The sequence below is a fragment of the Dysidea avara genome, chromosome 5 (assembly GCF_963678975.1).
Source record: "Dysidea avara chromosome 5, odDysAvar1.4, whole genome shotgun sequence".
NCBI classification, from domain to species: Eukaryota; Metazoa; Porifera; class Demospongiae; order Dictyoceratida; family Dysideidae; genus Dysidea; species Dysidea avara.
Window position 1 is genome coordinate 16,042,115 of NC_089276.1, and position 17,165 is coordinate 16,059,279.

General features: G+C 38.0%; 2 protein-coding genes across 12 annotated transcripts in view; one reads left to right on the plus strand and one right to left on the minus strand.

The window, feature by feature from the left end:
- Positions 1 to 17,165, minus strand: part of LOC136256838 (uncharacterized) — a 173,569-nt gene that overhangs the window by 55,297 nt on the left and 101,107 nt on the right. The gene's annotated exons all lie outside the window — the stretch shown is intronic.
- On the plus strand, positions 3,040 to 5,467 carry LOC136256840 (uncharacterized). Of its 11 annotated transcripts, none has more exons than XM_066049893.1 (9): positions 3,058 to 3,457; positions 3,512 to 3,719; positions 3,768 to 4,154; positions 4,205 to 4,362; positions 4,410 to 4,474; positions 4,535 to 4,563; positions 4,614 to 4,755; positions 5,161 to 5,230; positions 5,289 to 5,464. In XM_066049893.1, exons 5-9 carry the CDS (start codon positions 4,433 to 4,435, stop codon positions 5,372 to 5,374), a joined length of 369 nt encoding a protein of 122 aa, XP_065905965.1. In that variant the 5' UTR covers positions 3,058 to 3,457; positions 3,512 to 3,719; positions 3,768 to 4,154; positions 4,205 to 4,362; positions 4,410 to 4,432; the 3' UTR covers positions 5,375 to 5,464. The 11 variants fall into 11 exon arrangements, with proteins under 11 accessions (XP_065905970.1, XP_065905965.1, XP_065905967.1 ...); XM_066049895.1 differs by having other exon boundaries at positions 4,205 to 4,287; positions 4,407 to 4,474; XM_066049888.1 differs by having other exon boundaries at positions 3,065 to 3,457; positions 3,768 to 3,961; positions 4,050 to 4,154; positions 4,205 to 4,474; positions 5,289 to 5,463.

The window sequence follows — 17,165 nt, forward strand, 5'->3', positions numbered from 1 at the left end:
GCTGGTAATAGGATAAAAGGTAAGTGAGTTATGGAGCCGTAAAGTTCAAAATTTTACAAAACAACACTTTCCAAAGCTAATCCTTATGAGTTTTGCTTGAAAACTACTCAAAACTGATTGGCAAAGCTTGATATTACGTAGATAATTTCATTGATTCCATGAAATATGAATGCGACAATCGACCAGATGGGCCGACAAGTAAAAATGATGTTTAGCGCACCTGTAAACACTATCCAGGTGATCTTAATGCTTGTTCTTGTGCTGTTCTTCGATCAAAACATAGAAAATAAGCAAAATAAGCATATGTCTGTGTTCCTCAATGCCAGAACACTTTTTCGTCAGGTGTTTTCAACTTCAGCAGCTTGTAACTAGCCAACCACATAACCTATGATGAGCAGGCAACCACTAAAATGCGTAGAAATCAATGTAGGTTCCAGTGCTGTTTACAAGACTGGCATATCTCTTTTACTTCTATATAACAAAGCATAGGCGGCGGAAAGGGGGGGGCTAGGGGGCTAAAGCCCCCCCTTGGTCTACTGAGGGGGGGCTTAGCCCCCCCTCAGAATGATATCACACCGAAATTATCTTTCTTGGAGTGGGGCTGAAAACCGTGATAAAGATCGAGATACTCTAATAGAGCAGTCACTCTAATAAAGTAGTCAGTGTGTAGCGAGCTATGAAAGGATTTTTATGTAGTTTATCAGCTAGAAATGGTAGCTGGTGAGGTGGAAAGCTCTTGTCAGTTGGTTGCGACCTTTTTTTTTTTTTTTTTTTTTTTTTTTTTTTTTTTTTTTGGTCTCACCTTACCAAACTATAGAAATAAGTCTGGGTCAGCCCAGCCCCCCCTCATATCAACTACTTCCTCCGCCACTGTAACAAAGGTATTAGTATCCGTGATCATCCATTTCCCAATGGTTCCTGTACATTTTTATCACATCCAGCGGTTGCATAACAGCAATTAACAGAGCAATTAGAATATTTCTGATTATGCTAAACTCAACTATTGGATAGAGCAAGTCAAGTGTGTTCATCTAAATAACTGAGAATTCATTGTGCTTTTGGTCAACTTGCTTCTCAGAGGTGTAGCTACTAAAGTAGATATGTAGTTACAATCCACCCCAAAAACACCTTCGCTGTAAAAAAGGTGCGCCCAAGAAACTACAAGTACCTGGAACCCAATGTAAAAAACAAAAAGAAAAAACAGCTCAGCTGAAGTGAAAAGTAACTGGTAACTTAAAGAGCTGATATCTGAAGCGGCCAAGAATACAATTACTAAAGTTTAATCCATGCAAGAACACCTTGGCTATAAAACAGGTGTGTACATGAAAGTAACTGGCAACTGAAATGGCTGATATCTGAAGCGGCCAAGAATGAATGGTCATATACAACTAATTCAAAATTTTAACACTGAACCTTTATAATTCAGCTGTGTTCTATATTCACTCTTGCTGCATCGTAAAGTAATTTCTTTTAACTCTAATTGGCTGGTAATTTGGCCGCCTTTTTTAATAGTCAGTATAATAGAGCAAAAAAAGGCGGCCAAATTACCAGCCAATTAGAGTTAAAAGAAATTACTTTACGATGCAGCAAGAGTGAATATAGAACACAGCTGAATTATAAAGGTTCAGTGTTAAAATTTTGAATTAGTTGTATATGACCATTCATTCTTGGCCGCTTCAGATATCAGCCATTTCAGTTGCCAGTTACTTTCATGTACACACCTGTTTTATAGTTAAGGTGTTCTTGCATGGATTAAACTTTAGTAATTGTATTCTTGGCCGCTTCAGATATCAGCTCTTTAAGTTATCAGTTACTTTTCACTTCAGCTGAGCTGTTTTTTCTTTTTGTTTTTACATTGGGTTCCAGGTACATGTAGTTTCTTGGGCACGCCTTTTTTTACAGCGAAGGTGTTTTTGGGGTAGATATCACTCATTTTTGTCAGTGATAGGCTCTGTACATTTGGTTTAAAAGGTAAATTTTTGGAAATGAGCAATTAACATTAATGCAGAATATTATCTTGGAGAGTCAGTAAAATCCATACATAATAATGATTGTTTCATAACACCGTAAATTCGAAAGTATGAATTTACGGTGTAGTATGACTGTTCTATTAGAGTAAATCTATCTTTACTGCCTGCATGTATTGTATTGTATTGTATTAATGCTTTACAGTGACCAGCACTGATGTGATAAATATATCTCATATCTGTGCATGTTAAATGCTTCAGACACCTAATTAAACTTGCAAGTGCCTAATTAGTTCACAGTTGCTACACAGCTATAAATACATTTGGAATTGTTATCATCATAATCATTTATCATGTTATAACCATTTTTTAAATATTTTGGTCACAACTTCAGGATTAGAGCAGCAGAGAAAGGAATAGAGGACTCAACCATCAAGACTTGTATATGGGAGATGGAACAGTATTGCGATGGACAATGCCGGTACTAACCCCTCAAGGGTGTTGCAGTACAGTATAGATGCAAGACCAGAGCCTCGATCGTCACCTTTTGACTGTGGTCACAACTTCAGGATTGGAGCAGCAGAGAAAGGAATGGAGGACTCAATCATCAAGACTCGGGGAGATGAAATAGCATTGCCATGGACAATGCCAGCACTAACCCCTCAAGGATGTCACAGTGCAGTATCGATACAACCACTCCAACCAGTGCATAAGACCAGAGCCTCGATCATCGCCTTTTCACTGAAATTTTTATACTTGATGAAACAATTAAAACAAAAAAGTTGTAGTACTTATACTTTCCTGAGGGAGCATGCCCCCAGAGTCCCAGACTCCCTTGCCTGTTCAGCAGAATAATAGGATTGAGCCTTACTACTGCTTTCACCTTTATTCTTGGCCTGGATGTACATATCAGCAACATAATGCAGTAGCTGTAGATAATGCTAGTTAATGCCCCTAGGCAGAGCTATAGGGGTGGGAATTTTTCCCTACTATCACGTACACTATCATAGTAGTTCTTCTCGCAGTTCTTTGCCTGGCCATCATCAACTGCATGCTATCAAAACATTAGTCTCGTCCCCCAGACCCTTCCTCAAGCATGCTTATCACACAAAGATACCTTAGTTTAGCAGTGCACAAACAATTATTGACAGTTTATACTATATTAAAGTACACTTACTGCATTGTTGAACCATGTATACCACCAGAATCCACCGGATTGACAACTAACACGTGATCTATTTAGGGGAAATCTCGTGGAAAGTCCCTAATTACCTTAAGCGGACACTCGTGATACGTGGTTTTAAATTGAATGGTTTAAGAATGTAACTGGATGGTGAGGCGTACTTTAATCGGCTCGACTTTAATGAGAAACTCGAGCCCCTTGTGAGAAACTACATCGCTTGAGTAACGCTTGAAGAAGTAAGAGTCAAGAATACTGAGGTACTCTATGATATATGCAGGTCTTGAAGGCTAACGAAACGACGAGTGAAGTTTGTGCAACGTATCACATTGCCACACACTGATTCACCGTGTTTGTGCGATAGGGTTTTTGGACCTGTCCACCAGATGTTGAAAGGAAAGTCATTCCACCACATGTTGAAAGGAAATTCATTCCAACTTGTGAAGTTATTGATATACTCATTGTTGGGGTCCACGGGGACATCGATGATCATTTACCAGTCAGCTGTAAGTAATGTCACAACAGAAGGAAAGGAACCATTTCCATACCCCTATGGCATACTGATTTTCCAGGTCAGTTTATGTACACTCAACCACAGAAATGTAGAACTTTGGTTGCAGGTGGAAAATAAACACCTTTTTACTCAGTTACAAGTTATTCACCCAGCTGGGATAAAATGTTGAAGTGAATGTCATTAGTACCAACTTGTTCATCAGGTATTGGACAATTCCAAGTGTCCAGATTATGCAGTTGTCCTCTTGTTCAAGTGTACACGTTTGGGAAAGTTCCACAACATCCTATAATCTATTACTATGTCAGTGTGGAATAATGCTTATATAACATTTTTCATATTCCAGGCTTTAGGTGTATTGTATTTAACACCTGCTTGTTGGTTTTTGCAGGCCATCTGGTCATACTGGTTTATCCACTAGCAGTTGAATGTGATCATGGTACATATGTAAGTTGAGACCATGCAAGAACAAAGATACAGGTGTCATGAATTTCAGGTCAGTTGACATTCAGAGGAATTGTATTATTGCAATTGTTCTTTTTGTAGTTATCGATTATCAGTGACCAGTTTGTGATAGCATACTTTTGTTTGACTAATGACCTAATGTTCTGATTTACACGCTTACCCAACAGTTATGTTACTCACTTAACCTGCATATGGGATATATATTTATTTAGTTCATTTTGATTATCCATCTTTTATTGGTACAGCCTGGCATATTGATTTTTTGCACATTCTCTTTTTAATTCAGTGCCTGCTGGATTGTTTCGTCAGATGTCAAAACAGGTGTCTTTGGTGTTGCAACCAATGTTCCAGGTCAGTTTGCATGTGTGTTTAATTTAAGGTTGATTTCAGTGCCTGCTTATTCTTTTACAGGTCTCGGTATCAAGTGTCATGAATTTCGGGTCAGTTGACGTACAGAAGAATTGTATTATTGCAATTGTTGTTTTTGTAGTTATCAATTATCACTGTATACTAGTGACGTGGAGGATGTGAATTTGCAGGTCAGTCTACTCAGATGTATCAGGCATAGTGTTGATGGGTTCAAACAAATATCCAGTGTAGACTGTAGTGACATCAAGGGTGTTAATTTCCAGGTCAGTTTACATGTTGTGATGTTAGTGATTTTTCCTAGTACCCAGATGTTAAGTGTATTGTATTTAATGCCCGTTTTTAAATTATGGTATATCAGTGTGGACAGTGCAACAGTAAGCCTTCTGTGTTGTAGTAACTATTTGTTTCATAATTATGCTGTTGTCCCGGAATGGCACAATTTTTGGGCAACCAGTGTGAAGTCCAGTGGTACAAACATTGTATTATGACCAAGTTGTGATAGCGTACTTTTGTTTGACTAATGTCCTAATGTTCAGGTTTGACATGCTTACCCAACAGTCATGTTATTCATTCACTTAGCCTGGGATATAATTTTTGTTCATTTTGATTATCCAGGCTATTATTGATACAGCCCGGCATATTGATTTTTTGTACATTCTCTTTTAAAGTTCAGTGCCTGCTGGATTGTGTCAATAGATATCGAAACAAGTGTTTTTGGTGTTATGACCGATGTTCCAGGTCAGTTGCATGAGTGTTTAATTTAAGGTTAACTTCAGTGCTGCTTATTCTTTTACAGGTCTCAATATCGTCATGCTGACATACAAGAAATCATTACTATTGTTGGAACTATTTTTAGTCAAGTCTTGTTGTGATGTTGATTAACGTTGTTACACATTGTTGTATGTTTACCATATGGCAAGAAATTTTCATGGCCATGAATATTGTGTAAGTTGTGTGGAACAACCCCAACTCATACGTGGTCACTGGCAAACCACGAGCCACAACACCACCATCCACATTTGAGCAATCCATTACAAAATTTTGTTGCACCATTTGTGTGTGCATAATACTTAATGAAAGCCACAACACAAGCTACATGGTACACACTACATAGAGGTGGTAACTCCTAAAGGCTTGTTACCTTTTGTATTCACCTTACCGGCCTTTGTGGTTAATCTATTGAAAATTACATGTAAATAGAGAATTGAAGAGTATGCTTAAAGCACCTTCGCTAGTGATTTTGTTCTTCACACCACAAGACAACTGGCGATTTATAAACGCTCGCATGGGGTGTGGCACTAAATGGAATTTAAAAGATTTCTGCTTAAAACACCATCCCTAGGGAACTTACGGTTCAGCACGCTGTCACAACTTGTTTATCAGGCATTAGAGTTTGTGTCCACGTCGTGTCTTTAAAGTTATTGTAGGGATTAGAGGTTTGATTGAAGAAAATACGCGTATAGGCAAACCAGGATTGGATAATGTCAGTGCTAGATGGACTATACAAACACGGCTATGTTGACTGGTTGACTGGTATAACGTGACAGTAGTTGTAACATAAGGTAGAGAAATAAAGTGAAATACGCCTATTTTTTATTTTGCGATGGTTACTTTTTTTTATTTTAGAGAGGTCGCAAGAAAACTATGATGACGACTCCTAAAGATTTTTTATCACGTAACGCAATACAAATCTATTGAGAGATGTTGCATAATCTAGGACTAATATTGCAAAACCGGCCTTACACGTAAATAACTCACAGTAGTGGCCGCGCGTCTTTTAATTGGGCATGTACTTTGTAGTTTCTTGGCCGCGCGACTCACTACCGTGAGTCTTGATATTCTGTACTAAAGCCCATAGCTGACCTATAATGTATTGTGACTGCACATACTAGTGCTGGGTGACATAGATTTTTCTTATGTCACATGTATGTCATGGCAAAATTTATTCATGATATACAGTATCTAATCCAAAACAGCCAACCTGTAAAAAAAGTGTGCGGCCCTCAGAAAGGCTATGGTGAAAAAAGATGTGAAATCCAAGGTGGCGGCCAAGAAATGGCTGTGATGGTAGGTTAATGGTAAAAATTTTAATAACAACAATTCAGGTGAATTTGGTGCCGCTTGGTCTTGGCACAAAATTCACCTGAGTTGTCGTTATTAAAATTTTTACCATTAACCTACCATCACAGCCATTTCTTGGCCGCCACCTTGGATTTCACAGCTTTTTTCACCATAGCCTTTCTGAGGGCCGCACACTTTTTTTACAGCTTGGCTGTTTTGGATTAGATTTCATTTCTTTTTGCATTTGTATACCCCAAAGCTGGCCTATGGCCAGCTTTGGGACTTTTTTAACCTAAGAAAAGATGAAGTAGATGTACTTTAAATATTTTATCAGTAAATGTACAAATTATATATACTGTATAATACATATGTGACCGGATTTGCGAAAAGGGGTCTTCCACACACATCCAATTTGCCAACTTTGACAATTGATAACTTCAGATTGGAAAGAGCTATTGCCTTGAAGTTTGGACAGTGGTGAGCACCACTATAGCTGAATAAGTGGTGACATTTTCAGGTTAATATGTTACTTGAACACTGAGGTATGGTCTCCAACGTTTACGGAATTGGATGTGTGTGGAAGACCCCTTTTCGCAAATCCGGTCACATAATATTATATTGATTACAGAAATCTCCATGGTAGTTTCTTTGTAACTGAACACTCTACAAGGTGACTTCTTCTAATTGCACTCTCTAAAGGGTGAATTGTTTGTAGCTGAACGATCTACAAGGTAACTTCTTCTAGCTGATCTCTCTACAGGGTGATGTGTTTGTAGCTAAATTCTGTATAGGTGATTTGTTTGCAGCTGAGCTCTTTACAGAATGGTTTCTTTGTAGCTGAACTCTCTAAAAGGTAACTTCTTCTAACTGATCTTTCTACAGGGCAATTTGTTTCTGGCAGAATTTTCTAAAGGGTGATTTCTTTGCAGCTCAATTCTCTACATGGTGGTTTCTTTGTAGCTGAACTCTCTACAAGGTAATTTCTTCTAGCTGATCTCTCTACAGGGAGATTTGTTTGTAGCTGAACTATCTACAAGGTAACTTCTTATAGCTGATCTCTCTACAGGGTGATTTGTTCGTAGTTGAATTCTGTACAGGTGATTTGTTTGCAGCTGAGCTCTTTATAAAATGGTTTCTTTGTAGCTGAACTTTCTCCAAGGTAACTTCTTCTAACTGATCTTTCTACAGGGTGATTTGTTTGTAGCTGATCTATCTACAAGGTAATTTCTTCTAGCTGATCTCTCTACGGGGTGATTTGTTTGTAGCTGAATTCTGTACAAGTGATTTGTTTGCAGCTGAGCTCTTTACAGAATGGTTTCTTTGTAGCTGAACTCTCTACAGGGTGATCTGTTTGTAGCTGAAATCCCTACAAGGTAACTTCTTCTAGCTGATCTTTCTACAGGGCAATTTGTTTGTAGCTGAGTTCTCTACAGGGTGTTTGTTTGCAGCTGAATTCTCTACATGGTGGTTTCTTTATAGCTGAACTCTCTACAAGGTGACTTCTTCTAGCTGATCTCTCTACAGGGTGATTTGTTTGTAGCTGAACTCTCTACAGGTGATTTGTTTGTAGCTGAACTCTCTACAAGGCGATACTTCTAGGTGATCTCTCTACAGGATTCCTTGTTTCTAACTGAACTCTCAACAGGGTGATCTGTTCATAGCTGAACTTTCTACTGGGTGATTTGTTTGCAGCTGAACTCTCTAAATGGTGGTTTCTTTGTAGCTGAACTCTCTACAACGTGACTTCTTCTAGCTGAACTCTCTACAAGGTGACTTGTTTCTAGCTGATCTCTCTACAGGGTGACTTGTTTCTAGCTGAACTCTCTACAGGTGATTTGTTTGTAGCTGAACTCTCTACATGGTGGTTTCGTTGTAGCTGAACTCTCTACAAGGTAACTTCTTCTAGCTGATCTTTTTACACTGCATATTTGTTTGTAGCTGAGTTCTCTACAGGGTGATTTGTTTGCAGCTGAACTCTCTACATGGGAGTTTCATTGTAGCTGAACTCTCTACAATGTGACTTCTTCTAGCTGAACTCTCTACAGGGTGACTTGTTTATAGCTGAACTCTCTATAGGTGATTTGTTTGCAGCTGAACTCTCTACATGGTGGTTTCTTTGTAGCTGAACTCTCTACAAGGTAACTTCTTCTAGCCGATTTTTCTACAAGGTGATTGAGTTTTTTGCAGCTGAACTCTTTACATGGTGGTTGCTTTGTAGCTGAACTCTCTAAAAGGTGACTTCTTCTAGCTGAACTCTCTACAGGATGATTTGTTTGCAGCTGAACTCTCTACATGGTAGTTTCTTTGTAGCTGAACTCTCTACAATGTGACTTCTTCTAGCTGAACTCTCTACAGGGTGACTTGTTTTTAGCTGATCTCTCTACAGGGTGACTTGTTTCTAGCTGAACTCTCTACAGGTGATTTGTTTGCAGCTGAACTCTCTACATGGTGGTTTCTTTGTAGCTGAACTCTCTACAAGGTAACTTCTTCTATCTGATCTTTCTACAGGGTGATTTGTTTGTAGCTGAATTCTCTACAGGGTGATTTATTTGCAGCTTAACTCTCTACAAGGTGACTTCTTCTAGCTGAACTCTCAACAGAGTGATTGATTTTTTTTGCAGCTGAACTCTCTACATGGTGGTTTCTTTGTAACTGAACTCTCTACAGGGTGATTTGTTTGTAGCTGAACTCTCTACAGGGTGATTTGTTTATCACTAATTTTATTTCAGTTGTTCCTTATGTGGGGCAGGATATTGTTGTTTTGATTTGAGGTGGGCCGATGGTTTATAATGCGACTTTAAATAGGTTTTTTAGTTTACATTACTTGTTTCCTTTTGTTTTGTCCTTCTTGGCGTTAGTTCATTTGCATTTTTTGCATAAAGTGGGGTCGAATAATCCTATGGGTTTGCCTTCTGATGTAGAGAAAATACCGTTTCATCCTTATTATACGGTAAAGGATTTATCGGGAAATATGTTATTTTTTGTTTTGTTTGTTTTTATTGTTTATTTTTTTCCGGATTATTTGGGTGATGCCGAGAATTTTAAGGAGGCCGACATTTTAGTTACTCCTATTCATATTAAACCGGAATGGTATTTTTTATTTATGTATGCCATTTTGCGATCTATTCCGAAACTCTCTACAGGGTGATCTGTTCATAGCTGAACTCCCTATAAGGTAACTTCTTCTAGCTAATCTTTCTACAGGGCGATTTGTTTGTAGCTGAGTTCTCTACAGGGTGATTTGTTTGCAGCTGAACTCTACATGGTAGTTTCTTTGTAGCTCTACAATGTGACTTCTTCTAGCTGAACTCTCTACAAGGTGACTTGTTTCTAGCTGATCTCTCTACAGGGTGACTTGTTTCTAGCTGAACTCTCTACAGGTGATTTGTTTGCAGCTGAACTCTCTACATGGTTTATTTCTTTGTAACTGAACTCCCTGCAAGGTGACTTCTTCTAGCTGATCTCTCTACAGGGAGATTTGTTTGTAGCTTAACTCTCTACAGGTGATTTGTTTGCAGCTGAATTCTCTACATGATGGTTTCTTTGTAGCTGAACTCTCTACAAGGTAATTTCTTCTAGCTGATCTCTCTACAGGCCGATTTGTTTGTAGCTGAACTCTCTACATGATAGTTTCTTTGTAGCTGAACTCTCTACAAGGTGATTTCTTCTATAGCTGATCTTTCTACAGGGTGATTTGTTTGTACCTGAACTATCTACATGATGGTTTCTTTGTAGCTGAACTCTCTACAAGGTAACTTCTTCTAGCTGATCTCTCTACAGGACAATTTGTTTGTACCTGAACTCTCACATGATTGCTTCTTTGAAGCTGAACTCTCTACAAGGTGATTTCTTCTAGCTGATCTTTCTACAGGGTGATTTGTTTGTAGCAGAACTCTCTACAAGGAAACTTCTTCTAGCTGATCTCTCTACAGGGAGATTTGTTTGTAGCTGAACTCTCTATACATGATTTGTTTGCGGCTGAATTCTCTACATGATGGTTTCTTTGTAGCTGAACTCTCTACAAGGTAACTTCTTCTAGCTGATCTCTTTACAGGGTGAATTGTTTGTAGCTGAACGATCTACAAGGTAACTTCTTCTAACTGATCTCTCTACAGGGTGATTTGTCTGTAGCTGAACTCTCTACAAGGAAACCTTTTTAACTGAGCTCTGTACAGGGTGAATTGTTTGTAGCTGAACTATCTACAAGGTAACTTCTTCTAGCTGATCTCTCTACAGGATGATTTGTTTGTAGCTGAACTATCTACAAGGTGACTTCTTCTAGCTGATCTCTCTACAGGGTGATTTGTTTGTAGCTGAATTCTGTATAGGTGATTTGTTTGCAGCTGAGCTCTTTACAGAATGGTTTCTTTGTAGCTGAACTCTCTACAAGGTAACTTCTTCTAGCTGATGTATCTACAGGGTCACTAGTTTGTAGCTGAATTCTCTACATGGTGGTTTCTTTGTAACTGAACTATCTATAAGGTGACATCTTCTAGCTGATCTTTCAAAAGGGTGATTTGTTTGTAACTGAACTCTCTACAAGAAAACTTCTTCTAACTGATGTCTGAACAGGGTGAATTGTTTGTAGCTGAACTCTCTACAGGGTGATTTGTTTGTAGCTGATCTCTATACAGGTTACTTATTTCTAACTGATCTCTTGAATTCTGTTCAGGGTGACTGCTCTATTAGGATGACTGCTCTATTAGAGTATCTCGATCTCGCACTTGCTACACCAAGTTGGATTTCGTGTTATAACTCCGTGGCTTTAAGTCTGATTTTTCTACACCATTGAAGAGCCTTTCTAAGATGATAACTCCATCTGTACTGCGATTTTCAAAGCATTACCCCAAGTGGTTTATCTGGTAGGCTTGGCAAGCATAATAATAATAATAATAATAATACTAATAAAAATTAGCTAATCTCGATTGCGTAATTGTTACACACTGTTGATTTTTTCGCTGTATCTTCCTGGTTTTTAGCTCGATTTCTTTCAAACCACAAAAGGTTTGAGGTTCAATAGTTAACCTATTCACCCACCGATTTTCAGCTTCTTCCCATACGCGGTTTACCCTGTAGGCGTGACAACATATTGGTGTTATTTTTCGTGCATAATCGCTCATAACTCTTTGCCTGTTTATGGTATTCCAGCCAAAGTTGGTACAGAGATGCGCCTTTATACCCCCCTTCTGTGTGCCAAATTTCAAGGCAATCGGATAACGCGTTCGCGTTTTATAGCAGTTTTTGTAAGTGTGCGAAAAGAGGAAGAAAAATAAGAAGAAAAAAAAAACGAAGAAACTAAGCCAATTTTTGAAGTCGCATATCTCAGGAATGCCTGAAGCGATTTCGCTCAAATTTGGAATGTGGAGTACTGAAGTTGGAGGGAATGTACACAGCAAAATTTGTCTTGTTTCATCAAGGCAGCACAGAGCTACGGAGGTGCGAAAATTGCGTTTTCTTTCTTCCTGTCAATATACTCACGGGGTTGCGCGCCGGATTCTTGGGCCGCACGACACACTACCGTGTGTCTTGATACCCATAACAGTTGATAGCTTACAAGTTACAATACGTACTTAGTTTTAAGGTTGAATCTGCGATACCTTTGTCATCTTTATCTATTGTTATTATTATTATTATTATTCTAGGACCACGTCACATACAACCAAGTACATACACCAACGTTGCAACCTACCCATTGGGCAAGTATAAACAGTGCCATAGGCAGCACTCAGAGCAGTGTGCGTGTACCGGTGGAAATGATACATATGCATATGTACACAGGCAAGGGAGTTTAACTGGCATCAGAAAACCCCAATTCTAAAACATAACCTACACAAAAACCAAGTTAGTTAGCTATATTGAAAGTAACTATATATTGTAGGTGCGACGTGTCTCTGACGATGACTCAGCAGTGAAGTGAGGCTATGCAGAATAAGCGATATGGTGAAGGCACAATTAGAGTAGCCATTAGAGACAGGATGTTATCCGTAACACGGATAATGGGATTTTACTAGTATACTAATAATTCTAACCACCTTGTGTATAGAGACTATAGCCTCTCTATAGAGTCTATCTTGACTAACCTGTCTATATAGTCTACAGTGACTAATCTGTCTATACAGTCTATAGTGACTAACCTGTCTATATAGTCTACAGTGACTAAAATGTCTATAGTGACTAACCTGTCTATATAGTCTATAGTGACTAACCTGTCTATACAGTCTATAGTGACTAACATGTCTATACAGTCTATAGTGACTAAGCTGTCTATACAGCCTACAGTGACTAAGCTGTCTATATAGTCTATAGTGACTAACCTGTCTATACAGTATATAGTGACTAACCTGTCTATACAGTCTATAGTGACTAAGCTGACTAAGCTGTCTATACAGTCTACAGTGACTAACCTGTCTTTATAGTCTATAGTGACTAACCTGTCTATATAGTCTACATGACTAACCTGTCTATATAGTCTACAGTGACTATCCTGTCTATATAGTGTAAAGTGACTAACCTGTCTCTATAGTCTACAGTGACTAACCTGTCTATATAGTCTACGGTGACTAACCTGTCTATATAGTCTACGGTGACTAACCTGTCTATATAGTCTACGGTGACTAATCTGCCTATATAGTCTATGGTGACTAATCTGTCTATACAGTCTATCATGACTAACCTGTCTATACAGTCTATCGTGACTAACCTGTCTATGCAGTCTACAGTGGCTAACCTGTCTATATAGTCTATAGTGACTAACCTGTCTATACAGTCTATAGTGACTAACCTGTCTGTATAGTCTACAGTGACTAACCTGTCTATGTAGTCTACAGTGACCAACCAGTCTATAGTGACTACCCTGTCTATGTAGTCTATAGTGACTAACCTGTCTATGTAGTCTATAGTGACTAACCTGTCTATACAGTCTACAGTGACTAACCTATCTATATAGTCTATAGTGACTAACCTGTCTATATAGTCTATAGTGACTAACCTGTCCATATAGTCTACGGTGACTATAACCTGTCTATACAGTCTATAGTGACTAACCTGTCTATAAAATCTATAGTGACTAACCTGTCTATATAGTCTACAGTGACTAATCTGTCTATACAGTCTATAGTGACTAACCTGTCTATAGTGACTAACCTGTCTATATAGTCTATAGTGACTAACCTGTCTATACAGTCTATAGTGACTAACCTGTCTGTGTAGTCTATAGTGACTAACCTGTCTATACAGTCTACAGTGACTAACCTATCTATATAGTCAATAGTGACTAACCTGTCTATATAGTCGCTAGTGACTAACCTGTCTATATAGTCTATAGTGACTAACCTGTCTATATAGTCTACGGTGACTATAACCTGTCTATACAGTCTATAGTGACTAACCTGTCTATAAAATCTATAGTGACTAACCTGTCTATACAGTCTACAGTGACTAACCTATCTATATAGTCTATAGTGACTAACCTGTCTATATAGTCGTTAGTGACTAACCTGTCTATATAGTCTATAGTGACTAACCTGTCTAGATAGTCTACGGTGACTATAACCTGTCTATACAGTCTATAGTGACTAACCTGTCTATAAAATCTATAGTGACTAACCTGTCTATATAGTCTACAGTGACTAATCTGTCTATACAGTCTATAGTGACTAACCTGTCTATAGTGACTAACCTGTCTATATAGTCTATAGTGACTAACCTGTCTATACAGTCTATAGTGACTAACCTGTCTATACAGTCTATAGTGACTAGCCTGTCTATACAGTCTATATAGTGACTAACCTGTCTATACAGTCTATAGTGACTAATCTGTCTATACAGTCTATATAGTGACTAACCTGTCTATACAGTCTATATTGACTAACCTGTCTATACAGTCTATATAGTGACTAATCTGTCTATATAGTCTACAGTGACTAACCTGTCTATATACTCTATGGTGACTAACCTGTCTATATAGTCTACAGTGACTAACCTGTCTATAGTTACTACCCTTTCTATGTAGTCTATAGTGACTAACCTGTCTATGTAGTCTATAGTGACTAACCTGTCTATACAGTCTATAGTGACTAACCTGTCTATACAGTCTATAGTGACTAACCTGTCTATACAGTCTATAGTGACTAACCTGTCTATGCAGTCTATATAGTGACTAACCTGTCTATACAGTCTATAGTGACTAACCTGTCTATACAGTCTATAGTGACTAATCTGTCTATACAGTCTATAGTGACTAATCTGTCTATACAGTCTATAGTGACTAATCTGTCTATACAGTCTATAGTGACTAACCTGTCTATACAGTCTATAGTGACTAACCTGTCTATACGGTCTATAGTGACTAACCTGTCTATACAGTCTATATAGTGACTAACTTCTCTATACAGTCTATAGTGACTAACCTGTCTATACAGTCTATGGTGACTAACCTGTCTATACAGTCTATAGTGACTAAACTGTCTATACAGTCTATATAGTGACTAACCTGTCTATACAGTCTATAGTGACTAACCTGTCTATACAGTCTATAGTGACTAAACTGTCTATACAGTCTATGGTGACTAACCTGTCTATACAGTCTATAGTGACTAAACTGTCTATACAGTCTATATAGTGACTAACCTGTCTATACAGTCTATAGTGACTAACCTGTCTATACGGTCTATAGTGACTAACCTGTCTATACCGTCTATATAGTGACTAATCTGTCTATACAGTCTATATAGTGACTAACCTGTCTATACAGTCTATAGTGACTAACCTGTCTATACAGTATATAGTGACTAACCTGTCTATATAGTGTATAGTGACTAACCTGTCTATAGACTATATAGACAGGTTAGTCACTATAAACTATATAGACAGGTTAGTCACTATAGATTGACAGGTTAGTTACTATAGACTATATAGACATGTTAGTCACTATAGACTATATAGACAGGTTAGTCACTATAGACTATATATAGACAGGTTAGTCACTATATAGACAGGTTAGTGACTATAGACCGTATAGACAGGTTAGTCACTATAGACTATATATAGACAGGTTAGTCACTATATAGACAGGTTAGTGACTATAGACCGTATAGACAGGTTAGTCACTATAGACTGTATAGACAGGTTAGTCACTATAGACTGTATAGACAGGTTAGTCACTATAGACTATATAGACAGGTTAGTCACTATAGACTGTATAGACAGGTTAGTCACTATAGACTGTATAGACAGGTTAGTCACTATATAGACTGTATAGACAGGTTAGCCACTATAGACTGTATAGACAGGTTAGTCACTATATAGACTGTATAGACAGGTTAGTCACAATAGACTGTATAGACAGGTTAGTCACTATAGACTGTATAGACAGGTTAGTCACTATATAGACTGTATAGACAGGTTAGTCACTATAGACTGTATAGACAGGTTAGTCACTATATAGACTGTATAGACAGGTTAGTCACTATAGACTGTATAGACAGGTTAGTCACTATAGACTGTATAGACAGGTTAGTCACTATAGACTGTATAGACAGGTTAGTCACTATATAGACTGTATAGACAGGTTAGTCACAATAGACTGTATAGACAGGTTAGTCACTATAGACTGTATAGACAGGTTAGTCACTATATAGACTGTATAGACAGGTTAGTCACTATAGACGGTATAGACAGGTTAGTCACTATATAGACCGTATAGACAGGTTAGTCACTATATAGACCGTATAGACAGGTTAGTCACTATAGACTGTATAGACAGGTTAGTCACTATAGACTGTATAGACAGGTTAGTCACTATAGACTGTATAGACATGTTAGTCACTATAGACTGTATAGACAGGTTAGTCACTATATAGACTGTATAGACAGGTTAGTCACTATAGACTGTATAGACAGGTTAGTCACTATAGACTGTATAGACAGGTTAGTCACTATATAGACTGTATAGTCAGGTTAGCCACTATAGACAGTATAGACAGGTTAGTCACTATATAGACTGTATAGACAGGTTAGTCACTATAGACGGTATAGACAGGTTAGTCACTATAGACTGATTAGTCACTATAGACTGTATTGACAGGTTAATTTCCGTTTCTAATAGTATATTAGTTCCGTGTTACGGATAACATCCTGTCTGTAATGCCACTTGTATCAGCTGGTATCCCAACTGGTCATCAGCTGGTTGTTCACTGCATGACGCCTGGAGCGCATATCCTGCACACAAAATACACAGTTACAAACATTTAAACATACTTGTAATGCTGTTGTTTACCAGTAAAGTGGTGCCTGGCCTCTCCACGGACGTTTACTAATCTTTTCCTTCGAGTAATCTGTAATTAAACAAGGGTGTGGTGCCAGGCGTTATATAGAATTACACGTATGGTAAAGTCATCAGCACGAACAGGCATACTTATTATACGGTTGTGCCTTCATTCACAGGCGAATCTATCCCCGCTTAGTTCATGTCTCTAGGCCTCGTAGTTTTCTCAAACATTATTTATTTATTATTTATTTATTTATTCATTCTTTATTAATGATGTAATTTTAACCGCATTTCGTATTATTCTTAGTGCTTGGTTGTATAATAATTGTTTCACAGCAAAATACT

Coding starts and splice junctions, on each gene's coding strand:
- LOC136256840 (XM_066049893.1), top strand. CDS start 4,433: ATGTCAAAACAGGTGTCTTTGGTGTTGCAACCAATGTTCCAG. Junction 4,475..4,534: donor TGTTGCAACCAATGTTCCAG/GTCAGTTTGCAT, acceptor ATTCTTTTACAG/GTCTCGGTATCAAGTGTCAT. Junction 4,564..4,613: donor TCAAGTGTCATGAATTTCGG/GTCAGTTGACGT, acceptor TTGTTTTTGTAG/TTATCAATTATCACTGTATA.